The sequence below is a fragment of the Nannospalax galili genome, unplaced genomic scaffold, assembly GCF_000622305.1.
Source record: "Nannospalax galili isolate Female #2095 unplaced genomic scaffold, S.galili_v1.0 scaffold266, whole genome shotgun sequence".
NCBI classification, from domain to species: Eukaryota; Metazoa; Chordata; class Mammalia; order Rodentia; family Spalacidae; genus Nannospalax; species Nannospalax galili.
In genome coordinates, this window is record NW_008355390.1 from 2,756,384 (window position 1) to 2,773,249 (window position 16,866).

At 35.6% G+C, this 16,866-nt stretch overlaps 1 protein-coding gene across 2 annotated transcripts in view; it reads left to right on the forward strand.

Moving 5' to 3' along the window:
• The window catches only part of Samsn1 (SAM domain, SH3 domain and nuclear localization signals 1), an 83,362-nt gene extending 68,716 nt beyond the window's left edge, over positions 1-14,646 (forward strand). The window contains exons 6-8 of one of the 2 annotated variants that reach the window (XM_008852536.3): positions 235-441; positions 2,778-2,928; positions 14,238-14,646. In XM_008852536.3, coding sequence (XP_008850758.1) covers positions 235-441; positions 2,778-2,928; positions 14,238-14,437 — 558 coding nt within the window. In that variant the 3' untranslated portion in view covers positions 14,438-14,646. The remainder of the gene's footprint in view (positions 1-234; positions 442-2,777; positions 2,929-14,237) is intronic. The other variant, XM_008852537.3, reaches the window with a different exon arrangement.
• The last annotated feature ends 2,220 nt before the right edge of the window (positions 14,647-16,866 follow it).

Sequence of the window (16,866 nt, forward strand, 5' to 3'; positions counted from 1 at the left end):
AAATGCATCATTAAATGTGCAGGAGATTTTTCTTCAAGCATGTTGAAGGAAACAATTTCATTGAACAAGTGAACTCATATCTATTTCTGTTATCTCTGAAGACATTTAGTACAATATCCTCATTACTAAAGACATTTAGCACAATATCCTCATTTCTAAAGTTCCTTTCTTTGTACATACTACTGCAGCTCTATGACTCTTGGGAATTTGATTTATATTTGCCTTTGCCTTTAGAAAGGAGACATCATAGACATTATCTGCAAAACACCAATGGGAATGTGGACAGGAATGCTGAACAGTAAAGTGGGAAACTTCAAATTTATTTATGTGGATGTAATCTCAGAAGAGGAAGCAGCCCCCAAGAAAGTCAAGGCACATAGAAGCACTGAAAGAGAAAACCCCAAGTCTCTGCAGGAGTTCTTAGAGAGGATTCATCTTCAGGTTAGTAAGCCTTTGGTCTATGGTCTGTTTGACTTTGCTGCAAAATGGATGGAATAATTGAGGAGCGTGAATCAGCATCTGCATAGTGTTGTTCAAAAATACGAGACAGCAAAGGAAGATCTGTTTTCCTAGAACAGCTCTTATTTCTCCTTTATTACCTTTATTGTACAAGGACAGGTCTTGATATAGCGTCTGCTGGACTAAACCCTCATGGTACTTAGCAGTCAGTGACAATAGAGATTAATGTAGAGACAGTGCAAAGAGAAATGAAAAATACCTGGAAGAATAGGAGACCCTGGACAATGTTTACATGGGAGTGAGAACAAGAATATGAAGAACAGAGTGAAAGTCTAGGAATGCAAAAGAAAAATGAAAAGAAAATTGTATTCTTATAGAGCAGAAATTAAAATCAAGTCCGGAGACGGTATCTAAAAGTCATCATCTTAAAAGTAATTTGTTAAGAAACAATGATCATTTACATTAAGGAAAATAGTCTGTTTTTATAAGTACTGCATACTACCTCATCACACCATTGTAGCTCCTACTGTCTTTTTTAATATCCAATTGCTTTTATCATACTAGTAAATGAATGAAATGTCTTGCTGGGTGGAACAATATACGGAAAGTATACAATACAGCTAGTCTCACTCCATTCACAATTTTGCATTCGATTTCTAAAATTAACTCATCAGTACTTTGATCATTTTAAAATTCAAGACAATAGCAATTTTTTTTCTTATTTTTTTTTCTGAATTATGGAGTTACTGTCCTGTCTGCAGACACACTGCCTAAGAAGCCCTATACTAGGACTGGCACACCTGTTAGGATGAACCTGGGAGGAAGCACAAGTTGAATCCTACCTCTTCTACTTTGTTCTGATCTTGAAAAAACATCCAAGGGTGTAAAATACCTACTCAGAAAATCACAGTTAGCCTGGCATGGTGGTGCACACCTTTAATCCCAGCACCGGGAGGCAGAGGCCCAGGCAGGTGGATCTCTGTGAGATTGCGGCCAACCTGGTCTATATAGTGAGTTCCAGTCTAGCTGAGACTACAAGGAAACTCTGGATGAAAAAAGAAAGAAGGAAAGAATGAAAGAAAGAAAAGAAGGAAGAAAGGGAGAGGAATATAGAAATTTGGGTATTCTATGTTCTTCTGAAATACACACTATTTTAAAAAGAATTATCACGCTTCCTTTTTATATTTTGGTTAAAATAAGGTTTGCAATAGGTTCTTCCTGATCAGTTAAAACTTTCCGACTTCTTTTTCAATTTTAGTAACTGAAGGGAGAATATTGAAATTATGATCAAGTAAAATGAGAGGAATTTTTGAGGAAGCTCAGAAACCTTTTAACTTCACTTTGCATAGTTATTCTGTTAGAGAGAGCAGGGGTGATAGAAATAACACATTTTAAAATCTGAAATCTATGCGTTTTAAACTAATACATGTTGCTGTGAGTGATGAGGAAAATATCCCTGCTGAGGAAAGGAAATAATGCTTACTCCAACTATGTGGTTCTCATGCTTTAAAAGGCATGCTTTAAAACATTAAATAGTCTGTGATTCATCAGATTATATACCTTTCAATCAAAATGCCAAACTCACTTTGTATAGAGTTGTGACTGTTTTAAGTTAATTTTTAATGTTTTTGTGTTTATTTATTTAGATTGTGTGTGTGTGTATGTGTGTGTATGTGTGTGTATGTGTGTGAGAGAGAGAGTGTTTTGCATGTGTGCACATGTACTATGGTGTGTGGGGAGGTGAGGGACAACTTACAACTGTGGATTCTCTCCTACCATGTGTGTTCTGAGATGGAACTAAGGTCTTCAGGCTTTGCAGCAAGTGACTTTACCAACTGAGCCCTCTCACTGGTGCCTAAGTTCATTATCTACTCCAAGAAGATCATGAGACTAGATGATTTTGTGATAAAGCAAAAAGAGGAGAGATAGATTCAGAAATATTACTATAGTAAAATTTATTAGAGACATTTTATTGACAAACTTAAGAAGTGCTGGCTCTATCAATTTCACCAGCTGTGAAGTATGTGCCAAATGGGATGAATGCTTCAACTACTGAAATGACCCATGATTTAACACTATTACAGTTTAAGGTAATTATTTCTTCTTTATATTTGCCCTTCTAGAAGGTGAAGATTTTATAACATTCTCTATTAAACGTCTTAGAATTTGTATGTTGGAACTAGTGCAAATAAAATGAACTTAGGCAATGTTCTATTGCTGTGTTTGGTTTTCAGAGGCATTTCTCTATTTTCTTTAACTCTAAACAAAATTTGAATCCTGCTAGTTGATTTATTATATATATTTTCCTTTGTCTACAGGAATACACTTCAACACTGTTGCTCAATGGTTATGAGAATCTGGAAGATTTAAAGGATATCAAAGAGAGTCATCTCATTGAATTAAACATTGCTGATCCACAAGACAGGACAAGATTGCTTTCAGCTGCTGAGAGTCTCCTTGATGAAGAAAGTAAGTAAACACACCTACTCTTCTCCCTCTGGTCATTACAGCTTAATGTAAATACTAAAACCTTTAAAAGTAAACTTCCAGCATTAATTACTTGCAATCATATAAAGCATTCTTTTTCTGTAACATGACAATCTTCATACAATCTTGGAAACAACTCAGGCCAAATCTATAGTTAGGGAAAGGGCTTTTTTTTTTATAGTTGGATGCTCAGAAAATGGAAAGACTTTTCTGGGTCCCTCATTTTGATTCTGCAGAACTATTAATTTACACACAAGTAGATGCCTGCATTCCCAATGACCAAGGGAGTTAGAGACAAATATTTAGTGACAGCATGAGCCATTAGTGAGAAATGTGACATACAGCTTCTGTAGAACAACACAGAGCATGGCTCTGAGCTAATGAGCCTCCGCAGCCACACAGGAAAATTCATTTCTTTACAATATATAGTCACATCATGTGTTTATGGTGCTTTTTGAAAATGTCATAATAGCTTGCAAAAATATTCTGCACTTGCTTTTGTTATGTGAGATATTCTCTGTATTTGTAAATATAAGCTGAAGATGAAATAATAAATGCAGATTCATTTATGGGAGAGTAAAAGTTATGCCAGCTGGGTTTGTAAAGATGGGATAGCTTTGATCTTTCCAGTTACCCATTCAGAACACTTTTCCTATTAAATCCAGTCAGTTTCCCAATCTCTGAGCTTAGGTGCGGTGTGCCACATACCGCAAAGAGCATTTTGTGATGAGGAAAAAAAGGGAACAGAATCTAATTTCAAAGATAAAAAGAATTTAAATCATCTAATCCAGCTTTCTCTTTCAACAATAATACTAATATTTAGGTACTTTCTTTTAACGTGCTTTTTGTAAACTTGGCACCAAGGTCTTTATGTTTATTATCTTATTTAGTGCAGTTCATAGCTAAGCGAGACAGAAAAGCCTCCCAATTCAAGACGAGAAACCGAGACAGTAAGTATGTTGCCTTAACTCATGCTCCTAGTGAGTTCAGAGTTAAGGCTGCAGCCAAGGGTTTGCCAAGCAGTGCTATACTTCTAACACTCTTACCAACTCAGATAGACAGCAGGGAGTAGAGCTCTATTTAGCACCAGACCTGATTTATGTGTGTTAGAAATTATTATTATTTTGGTCTTTTTGAGACAGAATCTCCCTGGGGCCCCAACTGGCCTGGAACTCTCTATGTAGACCAGGTTTGCCTCGATCTGACAGGGCTCTGCCTTCCTCTGCCTCCTAAGTGCTGGGATTAAAGACATGGATCATCAAGCCAGAGAAATTAATTTACTGTTTGAGAAATTACTTGGTATTGTATTCTTCCTTGCATTCTTATATTTACACAGATCTTTACCTTTTGCCCAATACCTTTGACACAGAAACAGTCCAACAGCAGTAGAACTGATTTCAGCACTAGGCCTGAGTTTTTTAAGTTTTCTTTGAAGTTCTTGGGACTAGGAGATGAACACAGGAGGATGATGGAGTCACAGAGACAGGAAAAGACTGAATTAAGAAAGCAGCCAATTCAATCAACAGCATAAGCTAAGACAAAATAAGTCTGTGTAAACTGACGTGGCAACACCTGTCAAGTCCATGAGGCAACTCTTGCCCGTCTCACCACTTCAAGTCATGGCCTCACTAAACAGTGTTAGCTAAAACTCAGATTCTGTTTTTCTGGTGTTCTCATGTTCAATGCCATAGCAACACTGCCCAAGAAAGGTGACCTTGAAGTACAAGGAAGGAGAAGAACCCTTGAGAATGCTTGCTTCTGTTCTACAATGCCAAACTGGTTTTGCCCAATTTTCAGATGGAGAAAAATTCAGAAATGAGTTTAGAAGAGATCAAATGGTTTGATAAATAGAAGTGAGACTATGATCAAAGGCAGATTGCTAGCACTCCAAGTTGTAACTTCCACATGTGCAAGCCAGTAGATGTGGAAACAATGAGTATTCGAGATTCCTCTCCTCAGAGAGAGACTCTGAAAGCTGAAAGTTGAGAGGCTACCTTAGCAGTTCAGCCATGGAGCTTGTGACATGAAGGGGCTGACCCCCAGAATGCCACACTTTCAAGGATAAACGGCACTTAGCAGGAACCCGCAAAGTGAAGGTAGGGCCACCTAGACTCACTTCACTTCTTTGTTCTGTCTCTTGCACTACTTATCTAATCCTATGTTAACCACAAGAGAATGGTTTACAGATGGTAACAACCTGGGAGCTGGATGTAATTGTATAAACAATCTGACCCAAATCTACCCTTGCAAGGAAGAAACGAGGAGCTAAGTAGCTTTTCCAAGGCCACATATCTGGGACTTAGTTTCCTGTCTAAGAGAAACATGTTCCAATCTGTCTTGGGCTCTGAAAGCAAAACCCCATTGTGCTGAAGCAAGAAGTAACTTTTAGTGTTTGCTATAAAAAAGGACAAGTCCTAGCAATTATTTCTCTGTATTAAACTTTAGCACGTGGCAACTGACGGTCAAGAGATGGTGGCCACTTCATAATAGCCACATGTGTACAAATATACACAATCACAGAATCAACTTTTAGGAGACAGAAATGAAAAACAGAAAATGCAGATTCTACCAGTGTTACTTTCAACACAGAACCTTGAGATTATTCTCATTTTAATCTTACGGTCTAAAGTAGTGTGAGACTATACATGTCAAAAAGATGCATATTGCATGTCAGACTATTTTGACTGAGAGCTATTTATCTTATATGAAGCTGCTTTGCTGAAGAAATAAAGAAGAATGACTTCTATTTGTTGATAACATGTTGAATTCTGATGACTTGGCACCATGGTGCTGCAGGCTTATTTTTATCTATGCCGTACTTTGAGAATCATATCTTCTACAACCATGCTAAAGATTAAATACACAATCTTCATGTTCTTTGAATGATAAATTCTTTGAATATTTGGTTATATAAAACAAACGTATGCCACAGTCAGAGGTTAAAAATAGTTTTGTTTTTTGTTTTTTTTTTTAAAGAATGGGGTATGTGAATTAGCATGATTTTATGCATGCATTTTTGTTCCAATAATTGAATAATACCAGCTCAGGGATATCAGTAAATTCCTAGTTCAGGGTTTCATTGTTGAGTTCAGAATTTGGAGAGTTTTTTCTTTGCTCATCACTCAATATAAAAAGTGACGGAGAGATGGCTCAGTGTTAAGAGCACTGGCTGCCCCTGTAGATCAGGGTTTGGTTTCCAGCACCCACATGACAGCTAACAACCATCCCATAACTCTAGTTCTGGGGGATCCAACACCCTCTTCTGATCTCTATGGACATTACATGCACACATGCACTGGTGCACTTACATACATGCAGGCAAAAACACATACAAAAAAGAATAAATTCTTGAAAATTAAGCAAACTGGGCATGTGTCTCGAGGAAGAGTTAAAACTCTGTGATAATGTAGAAAACAAAGCTTTTCCCCTGTGAGCCTTTAGTATTTCTAGAGCGATGGAGAGACTAAGACATGGAAAAAAACATAAATCTAAGATTTAGAAAAACAATTTTCTATTTTTCTTAGCCTGGAGATAGTATTGTTCTCACTTTGACCTTGGAAATATAAACTGGATAAGTATTTTAAGTCACTGCTTGGGAGGAGGCAAAGATGCTTCTCCAAATAACTGATAGAAGGGCGACTGAGAGGTGTTGAGCTCATCACAGGATGACTGCAGGAAAGGAGTGATGACTTTGGGGTTCTGCAATACCATCAAGACAAAGCAGAGGTATTCAGAATTCACTCCATGTTGCAATAGTGCTGAGCAGAATGAGGTCATTGGCTCTCTCACCTGAGAACTAGATAAAGCAAGAGAGAAAATGGGGGTGAGACCCAGTTCTTAAAGGAGCAGAAAAAGTGGAATCGGTTGACTCTTAAGAGTCGGTCTTGCAACAGCAACACATTAGTGTTCCTGTACTGATTATGTGGCTTTTGAATTTATCTCTTTGGGAGTAAATATTCCCAGCAAGTTAAAGGGAATAGAGAATGTGCATTCTACAGGTGATGTTCTTGCATAAACAAAACCTAAAAACCTCCTTTGTCTTACTCAGATATGCTTCCTTATAATAAAATAGTTAACTACTGTTTAGAGTTTCTATCTATTTTGTACTTGCTTCTTCCTGTACATTTAGAAGTATTTTTATGTGTCAGAAACTCTGTCAGCCAAAATATGTACTATTGTCTTCGGGGAAGAGAGTTGATGGAAATATTGCTTTCTTGGTGTTCAGGGATAATTAAATTTTAAATGGAAAAAAAGAATGGTAACAAAACAAGCAAACTTTACAGAATCTGCATTCAGTGTATTTTAGGTACTTGCAAATTTTGGTTTCAATGCCAAATAAGGAGGAAGGGTGAAGAGTTGGTTGTGTGCCAGGTCATTGGCACCAGCTGTATTCCCAGCAGCTCCTCATCGCTCAACCATCTCCAGTTGTGCCTGCCTGCCCAGGTCTATGCAGGGAAAGAGGGAGGGAGCGTCAGGAGCTGGAACACGAGCTGCCAGGAGATATGTAGCTATGCCAAGCAGCAGTCCAGCAGTTGGCCTAGCAGCCTGTCAGTCTAACCTGGAGTCCTAGCCCCTGACATGTGTACCTGGGGTTTCTAATCCACTTGACATATGCTTTGAATCTGGATTCAAGAAATGTACACATTTTTAGGAAAGATACCATAATTATATACATTTTTAGAGGAGATAGCCAGGTATATTATAAATATATAATATATAATATAATCTTAAGAGAGATACCATATTCTACATAATAAAAATAAAATGAAATCAAAATATATTTTTGCCCTTTTATCAGTCAGAGAGCAATTTCTAGTGAAAAGAACTTAGAGCATTTTCGTGTCAGTCCCTTAAGGACTCCTGTAATACCTGCATGTGTAGAATACTCCTGCGCTTATTTTTATGCTACAGTGTAATTGTGACTTAGGCATAGCTTTGAAGTGATTACCCCGATCAAATAAGAGTAAATCCATGAGTACCGTGTTCTTTCTCAAAGCCCCCAGCCCTATGATTTACATCCACTAGAAGTCTAATGGATGCATACAGACTCAATAAATACTCACAGAAGATTCATATAAAGAGATTTGCAAATAGTATGGAAGACGTTTTCTGATGATAAAAAGCAAAGTCTGCAATCCCACCTCAAGTGTATTTTTGCAACAGGAAGATGGGTATTGTTGCTGTGGGATCAAGTATATGCTAATCTATGTATGCATGTATGTGCAAGAGTATAAATTTATTTTTGGAAGGCAACAGTGTAAACAATTCAAAATTTAAAATATGAATAGTTTTAATATCCATTGTCCAATATCTAGGATTTTTCCACTAAATTCAGCATAATAATAGCTTAAACTGTAGTAGGTTTAGTAAAAAAATTAAAAACAACTTAAACTTCTACCAATTAATTAGTTAATTTGTTAAGTAAATACAGAAATGCACACACAAGATATGTTGAAGGTATTAAGAGACTGGTATTTCTCTGTAGGACTGACATGATAAAAAATAAAAACATAATAAATGATGTATTAGATACTTTTTTCTTGTTGCGGCCTAATAATTGACATGAAGCAACTTAAGGGATAGTTTATTCTGGCTTGTAGCTGGAGGGTACCGTCCAACAGTGTGGGAAAGTCATGGCAGCAGGAAGTGAGCAGCCAGCCTCTCAGCTGCATCTGCAATCAGGAATCCAAGGGGTGAGCGCTGGTGCTCAGTCTTGGGGTATTGAAACTCACTTTTAGGGTGGTTTTCCCACTTCAATTAACACAATCTAGAAATACTCACACAGACATGCCAGGAGTATGTTTTCCTGACGATCCTAAAGCCTATAAAGTGGCAAATCAATATTAGATATCACAGATGATAAAAACAAATCATGAGAAATGATGAGATTAATTTTTTGCCATGTTACTATATCATGGCAAAATGTATCCTTACCCTCTTAGGGTTTTTCTTTTCTTTAATTTACTGTTATTTGCTTTTTTTTTTTTTTTTTTTTTTTTTTTTTTTTTTTTAAATACTTGTCAGTATTGTCATGCACTGTAGAGAACCAGAATCTGGTTATCAACAGAAGAGAAGAAAAAAAACATTTTTTAAAATGTTTTATTTGTGAAAGCGCTTCTCTGAGGAAATTAAGACTCGAAGAGTTATAATTGAGTCTTTATATGTGGAATTGAACCAAGGGTAGTAAGCTAAACTGTGATTAGGCAAGAATAGCTAACTGGGTAGAGAAGTGGCTCAGAAGATAAAGGCCTCTCTACCTAGGTTTACTCAGCTTTCCCTTGGCCTCAACTTCCTCTACTCAATGGTAAGGTGACAATCTCCTTTGGTTTTATGAGAATATTTTTCACATGGGAATTTCCTCTCCTTCATTAAGAGGGAAGGAAAGTTATCTTGTGCCTGCTGCTTTTCAAGAACATTTAATTACAAATAGCCAAGGTACCAAAGAAACATATCTTGATATAATATGATCTTAACTTCATCAAGTAAATAAGATTTAACTCATTTATTACAATTACTATATTAGTTTTCCAAGATCTGTCATTGAATAATAAATTATAGTAGTTTTTAATCTTATTTGATAATTATCAAAATAATTCACTATGAAAATACAGTGGAAGAAAAACATTTCCTGGGACTAGAGCCTTGTGGAGTATGGCAGCCCTGGGTGGGGATCAGTCTTGTGGCCTTAAAAGAGTGTACCTCTTGAAAAGCCCTGCTCTACATAAGGAAGTGTCAGTCACTGTGGCTGTAACTGAAAGATTTCCTCTCATTTCATTAGAGACTCATTAGACTGCTAGATTGAAAACAAAGACGAGCAAAGCGAAGAGCAATTTCCCCTTCATATTTTCCATGCTTCAGAAAAACTGCGGCAACTAGACACCTTTCCATGAATGGACTTCTTTTTTCCTAATTTTTTTGTTGTCTTTCCAAAAAATAAGTTAGTACAAACAGCAAAATAAACTACAAATCACACATAATCTAAGGACCAACTTAAGATGGAATCGAGTAGCTGAGAACTATTTGTATTATTTATTGAAATTCCTTTCATAGACAAAACTTTCCCATTCAAAGTATGGTCACAATTATCTTTGGAATGACTGAACTTTATTCTGAGGGACGCAGTGGGGCTAATGCATGAATCAGAGGTCTGTAGTCATCCCAAAATGTGTATGTAGGTGTTTCTCCTCCTTGGAGTGGTATCTGGCTAGACAAAAAGAAGTATTCATCTTTATTACATTTCAAAATATAATCAAATTTCTTCTTTGGTAAGTTTTAGTTTTAAGTTATCTTGTTTAAATATTGTTTCATTAGTTTAAAACACTATTATTTTACACTTTCTTTGGCCAGGCATTTACTTGTGCCCTCTACGTATAGTTTGTAGGTTACAGAAACAGAGATTTGGCATCTAAGGCAAACAAGACAATAAACTTGAATTCTGGACGATAAGAGTAAAATATCTTAGAAAGGTCAAGCAAAAATTGGATGTTTTTACTTTCTTTTAACAAACTTTTTTATATATGAATATTGGGAGAATTTCTTTCCTTATAACCTGAGAAATTTTCCCAGAATCAGGATCCGTTTTTTTTGTCCTTAAAGCCTTTTTCATTTTTAATATATTTGAGGCTGCCTACACTTAATTAATCGAATGTCACAACTCTAATATAATTATTTGATGAATAATATTAGAGGGGTTATGTTTTAATCACTATGCCATTTTTCAATATTGATGACTATCATGTCTATAATTTTGAGCCGTAGGCTTTATTTAGTCTTCTAACAACTTTGTTAAAGAATAAAAATTTTTAATATTCAAATTACTTATTTGTAATATTTTCTAAAATAATATTAATGTGATACTTTTACTTTTTATCATTATATAGCATGTAAAATTGTGCTGCTTACTAAAATTATTATGGATGTTATTAACCAGTTTCAATAAGAGAGCGACAAATGTCAATGATTATTAATACTTCCTCAGCATTCTCAGGTTTGAAAATACATAGCCTTTAGGAAGTTTGCAAACCCTCTGCTACTAAACTGAAAAAAAAAACCATTTCAACTTTTTCACTATCTAAAAACATAAAGCATTGTAGATAATCAAAGAAATATAAAGAAGAAACATGTATTACTTGCTTTCATTTATTAACTAAATGTATATGTGTATACGCTCTTATATAATTTTTCATAACAGAACATAGAAAATGTGCATGCTTTTTGACATATCATCAGACGTGTTTTGGTATGTAAAGATGTCCTCAGATATCCTATAGGAATTCTGTAATTTTGGAGGCAGACTGTTTGTTATTCGAATGTGTTACTTGCCTGGTTAGTTCAGATGATTGGACCATGGGACAGATCCGATGAAGGCTGCAATTTCAATCTCTAGGCAGGCCAGTTAGTGTTGCTCTTTTTCATGGACACATGAAGGGACTCAATGACTTAGAAAGATAATATGAATGCATTGCTGTGAATTCATTCCCTTCTCAGGAAAAAGAAGAAACAAACAAAACCTACCACCAATAGCTCACACAAGAACAGACCTAGGTTTGTGCCAATCCCTATCGTTAAGTGTCAGAAGAAAAGCTTGACCCTCAAGATACAAAGATTGGATGCTATATAGGTTTTCTCCATAATGAAACATAATGACTTGCCTTTTCTTTTTATAGTTACAGTTGAGGGGCTCCAGCTGATAACCTGCCTGAAATTACTGCAAACCTGGTGGGAGGCATTGGAGGAGGACAGTCATGTTTTCATTTCACTAGGAAACCACTTAGCAAATTACTGCTCTTCTGTAAATTACTGTGCTGCTTAACTTTCAAACTGAGAAATGATTTTATTTTTCCATAAAAATTGCAGATGAAAGGGTTGTATAATATATAACCTGTATTTAAAACAAACCAATTCCTAGAATTTAGAGAATGTGATATAGCATTTTTAAGTGGGAATAAAACAAATGCATTTTTATTGTAAATATTAAACAATGTATGTTCTCCATTAAAGTCAGATTTTCATTTACTTCTTGTTACATGACCATTTGAGGAGAATATGTAGAGGCTTCTGAGGAAGAAATAAGCTAAGCATTTATTTTTTTAGAATAAAAAAACATAATTTTAGAAATCAGAGGCCTTTGAACCTACATTTTCTATCTTCAAGAGTGCCCCACGACTGGTAATCAACCTATACAAAACCCAGTGCTAGGAGCAAATGACTTTTACGACACCAAGTATTTTGGTTTTGCAATTTGGTAACAGTCCCAGACTTAATCTGGGAAAATGTGTTCTTATCCTTTACTACCATGACTAAGGGAATCACATTCCAAATATGGTGGTCAGTGCAAATGTGGCTGGTTGTGTACACAAGACTTAGTCTGGCTGGCCTTCTGAAACATCAGGATAATGAAGCATAGAACTGGTTCATTTCTTTATAGTAGCAATAACATGGAAAAGCAAAGGCAGAATAGAAAGCAATTCCTTCGAAAATGAGGTCTCATCTCAGTACTGCCATTCTATAAACAAAGGGCTTGGAAACACAAATGATTGCTACTCATAAAGTCTAGAGAATACTAAGTAAATCTATCCACAATTTAAAGGTTGGCATGACTAATAAACAGAAATTCTTTTGGTAGCTAAGATTCATGATCCTAGAACTATTACCAACACCACTAGGTTTTAAATACCTTATAGTTGAATACAGAAAGTTGTGGCAAACAGGGTTAGTCAAGAGAATGGCATAATGTGGTTTCACAGCTGAAAAATAAAGGCCTAGAGGAAGGGGTTAAAGGAACCAATACAATTCATTTTGAAAATCAGTAGACTAGAAAGCAACTTTTATCATTTTTTCCAGGGTTTCTCAAAAGTGTTTGTCCTGTAACCATAGAATCAGAAAATATTTTATGTGGCAATTTTTCAGTTTTCTGAAATTAAGGAGAATTTAATTCATTACATACAGCAGTGCTTTAGTCACCAGGGCTCATTCTCATGGTACTCGAGGTTAATGAGGATTGATTGGGTACAAAGTAGACCATAAGACAATGCTAGCAAGATATCTGGAGCCTAGATAGTACATTTGAGAAACTGAAGACATATAAATAAGAGAGATAGAGGATGGATTCCTAAAGATAAATTAAATAGTACATGTGAGTCTATTAAAGAAAGTCCATGTATTTTGAAGCTCTGCTTATGTTCATCTTACTGGAATTGGATAAGTGCAGGGGAATGAGGTTAGGTACACAAGGCACTGTTCTTGTCTTAATTTCAAATGGATGTGTTTGGTTCTCTGAGTATGAGAGAAGTGAGAAAGTGAATAAGTGAAGTGAAGAAGCCCAAGATTATGTGAACGAGGACAATGTGTTACTTTTGTAATATATGTCAGAGATTGATTTCTTCTCTAAAGTACTCAGTTCATGATGCAGAGAAATGCCCATTTCTGATGTCAAGGAGGACACAGAAACCTCATGTTGACAGAGAGAAGGCAGATGGCAAAGCCATGTTGAGGAGTCGTATTACATAAGGTGCTTAGGTTCTGTAGACGTATCTTTTGAGTTTTGATATTCTTTATTCTAAAAAATAATGCCTTTTGGCTATAGGAAGATGCTTTAATGAATCAACATCCAAATAAATGATTGTTCAGAACTACAGAACTATCCAAGACAAACTATATATTCATAAAACAGATCTATTGGAAAATTTGGAGTTTTGTACTCTAAACGTTGCCTGGCTTCCTTAGGTCGTTCTCTAATGAATGTAAATGTAGAAAAATTCTGGGTATATCGAATTTTATTAGCTAAATTCAAAAGTATTTGAAGTCATGCTGCACAGTTGCCCACAGTGATATTTTATTCATTAACCCACATTATCACAATTCTGGAACTGTTCACCAAGATCACTACTGACTTGGATTGTACTTTAAACTGCAAGTGAATTTTTCTGATGAAACTTTAAGGAGTATTTGGACAAGGCATCTGTCATACTGTGGATACAATCTGCTTTCCCTGGCAACTTATTATTAATATAAAATGTGAGCCCATATTGGTCTTTGCTCACGTAGGCAGTTCACATGAATTCCATGAAACTAAGAGTGACCTACAAAGGGCAAACTTTCACTTCCAAGAAAACAGTGGTTTGAATACCTAAATGTACATATCTCTTTTATCTAAATAAATATATCTTTTACTCATAGTATTGCAGTCGAGTTTACAGCAGTTGATAATGTTTGATAATGTTTGAAATTGACACATGAATAAAACTTTTGTTGACTCTTCCTAACTGTTGCATTTTTTTCTCCATTTATAGCTACCGAAGAGCAAGAAGATGAATCTGTTCCTCTGTCCTTAAGTCCAGATGTCTTAAGTAAGTCACAGTTAGATAATTGCCCAAGGGACTCCGGTTGCTATATCTCATCAGGAAACTCAGATAACGGCAAAGAAGATCTGGAGTCAGAAAATCTGCCTCACATGGTACAGAAGATTACCATCTCGGAGCCAAGTGACTGAACACACGTTCTCAGCTACACGTCTAAGGCTGCATTCCATTTGAACTCATGTACTATAAGATCAAGTTGAGAGAAAGGGAAATATTTCCAAATGCATCCCAGAGTTCCAAGTGTTTAATTTGAAAGACTGTACATACAAGTTTGTGTCTCTAAATGTCCTAATGATTGTATGTAAAATGTATATTTATTAAATACTGTGTTAGTATTTTACCCATCTATATTAGAAAAATATGTGGTGCAAGCTTTGCTATGTGTGATGTATGCTTTATTTGTCTTTATTTTACAAGTGTGACATAATGAACTTGAAAAAGGTACATTTTTCATACCTTCCAGTTTGAATTTGTGTATAATATTGACTTTATAGTAATAGAAGATGTTTCAGTTGAACTGATTTATACATGCAGCATATACATTCATTTTTTAAATTATTGGGAAACTGTAAATTGAGTTTAGAGACTTTGTCCTGATAAAAGGTGGAGTTTTAGTAACTATTTTTGATTTATTTCTTCACTGTGCTATTTGCACATAAAGATATGATTAACAGTATTCTGTCCATCTTGGTTTAGTAAAGCTAAATAACTACAGAGGCCCTTTGTCTTTAAGTGTAAATATTTTTAATTTTGGCATACCTTTATGTTAATAATAAAATGAACTATATACATACTATATTTCCCAGAATAATTTTAAAAGTTACTCTAGGTATTTTACTATTAGACTTTAAAAGAATATTTCCACTATCAGACAATGTTGGATAGTCATTATTCAGTTAATAAAATTTAGTGATTCACAAATCATTTTCTGAATCCAGATCCATGTTATTAAACTTCCTGAGTGCTCCAGGAGATTTCAGTTTGATATGCCCAAACCCTTGATTTTCTGTACAAAATTTCCTCTACTGCTTTATTTCTAATCTCTTTTTTTGAAACCAACAGCTAGTCACTAAAACAGAAAGTCATATCATTCTTGTTTTGCGGACATCTTTCTCAGACAAATTCACCAAGTCCTATAATTCTACCACTAGAAATGCTGCCATATTCAGGCCTTCCAAACCACATCCATAGTTGCTGTTATGCTTTAGAATTTCATGCAGAATGTAGTATCTTTCCAACTGATTCCATGACTTCAAATCCATCTCCACACAGTCTCTAACAAAATCTTTATAATTCAGAAATAAGGCACTTCCCTGCTTAACTTTTCATTCATTTTACTGTAGATATATAAATTCTTTCTCAAGCACGTTTAACCTACTTATGAGTCACATCTCTGCTCTAATCTATCAGTGGACATTGTAGCTAAAGCAGTCCTCCTTACATCTGTCCACATTCACTATTCCCTCTCTGGCCCTTCATGGGTTATGTGTTTATTTGGTGTCTATCCTGATTTTTTCAGCTAAAGCTTCCTTCTATTCTCTGTCTGGAAACTGCTATGAGAGGGTTTCTTACTCTGTGCAATCTTTGTGATTGCCTTCTGTGCTTTCTTCTTTGTGCTTTGATGGCAACTTATAAGTTATTGGTTATAGAAATTCACATTTTATGTTTCTGTGACAACTGCCTTTATACAAGATTGTGATCTCCTTGTGATAGAAACTATTTGCTTAGGCTTTTAAAACCCTAGTGCCTACCAAAATCTGACAAAGAATCAATTAGAAAATATACATTGGGGGTTGGAGGGATGGCTCAGCGGTTACAAGCACTGGCTGTTCTTGCAGGGGACTCAGATTTGATTCCCAGCACCCACATGATGGCTAACAACCAGCTCCAGCTCCAGGGAATCCGATGCCTCCTTCTGACCTTTATGGGAATTTCACAACATGGGAGCACTTATACACAAGTAGACAATACACTTACATACATAAAATAAAAATATTTTAAAAAGAAAATATACATTGAAGTGCATTGAACACGATGACTATTTTCCATATAAAAACTGTGTCATTATTGTTAGGTTTCTCTTACCAACTTATAGATGAATACTACAAATAATCTAAAATTTTTTAAATAGAATAAAGTGGGACTGGAGAGGTGGCTCAGTAGTTAAAAGTACTTGCTGCTCATTTGTAAGGACCAGAGTTGAGATCCCAGCATCAAGGCATCAGACACTCTCTTCTGGCCTTCATGGGCACTCAATCACACATGTACACATAGACTCACACAGACACACACACACTCACACACACAATAAAATGTTAAGAAGAAATAGGAAATAAAATGTAATACTATAAGAAAGAAAACCCAGGATATGTAAAAGGTTATTTCAAAAGCTGAAAGACAACCTTATATGCTTAATATCTGGTCTCTTTTATCAGATTCATGAGGTCTAATCTCATAAGCAATGGCATGAAACGCAAGCTTACCTTTATATCCCCCCTTTCTCAGAAGAAAATGCTATTTCTTGATATGGCCACCACAGCTAATATATTAGTCTAGAGAC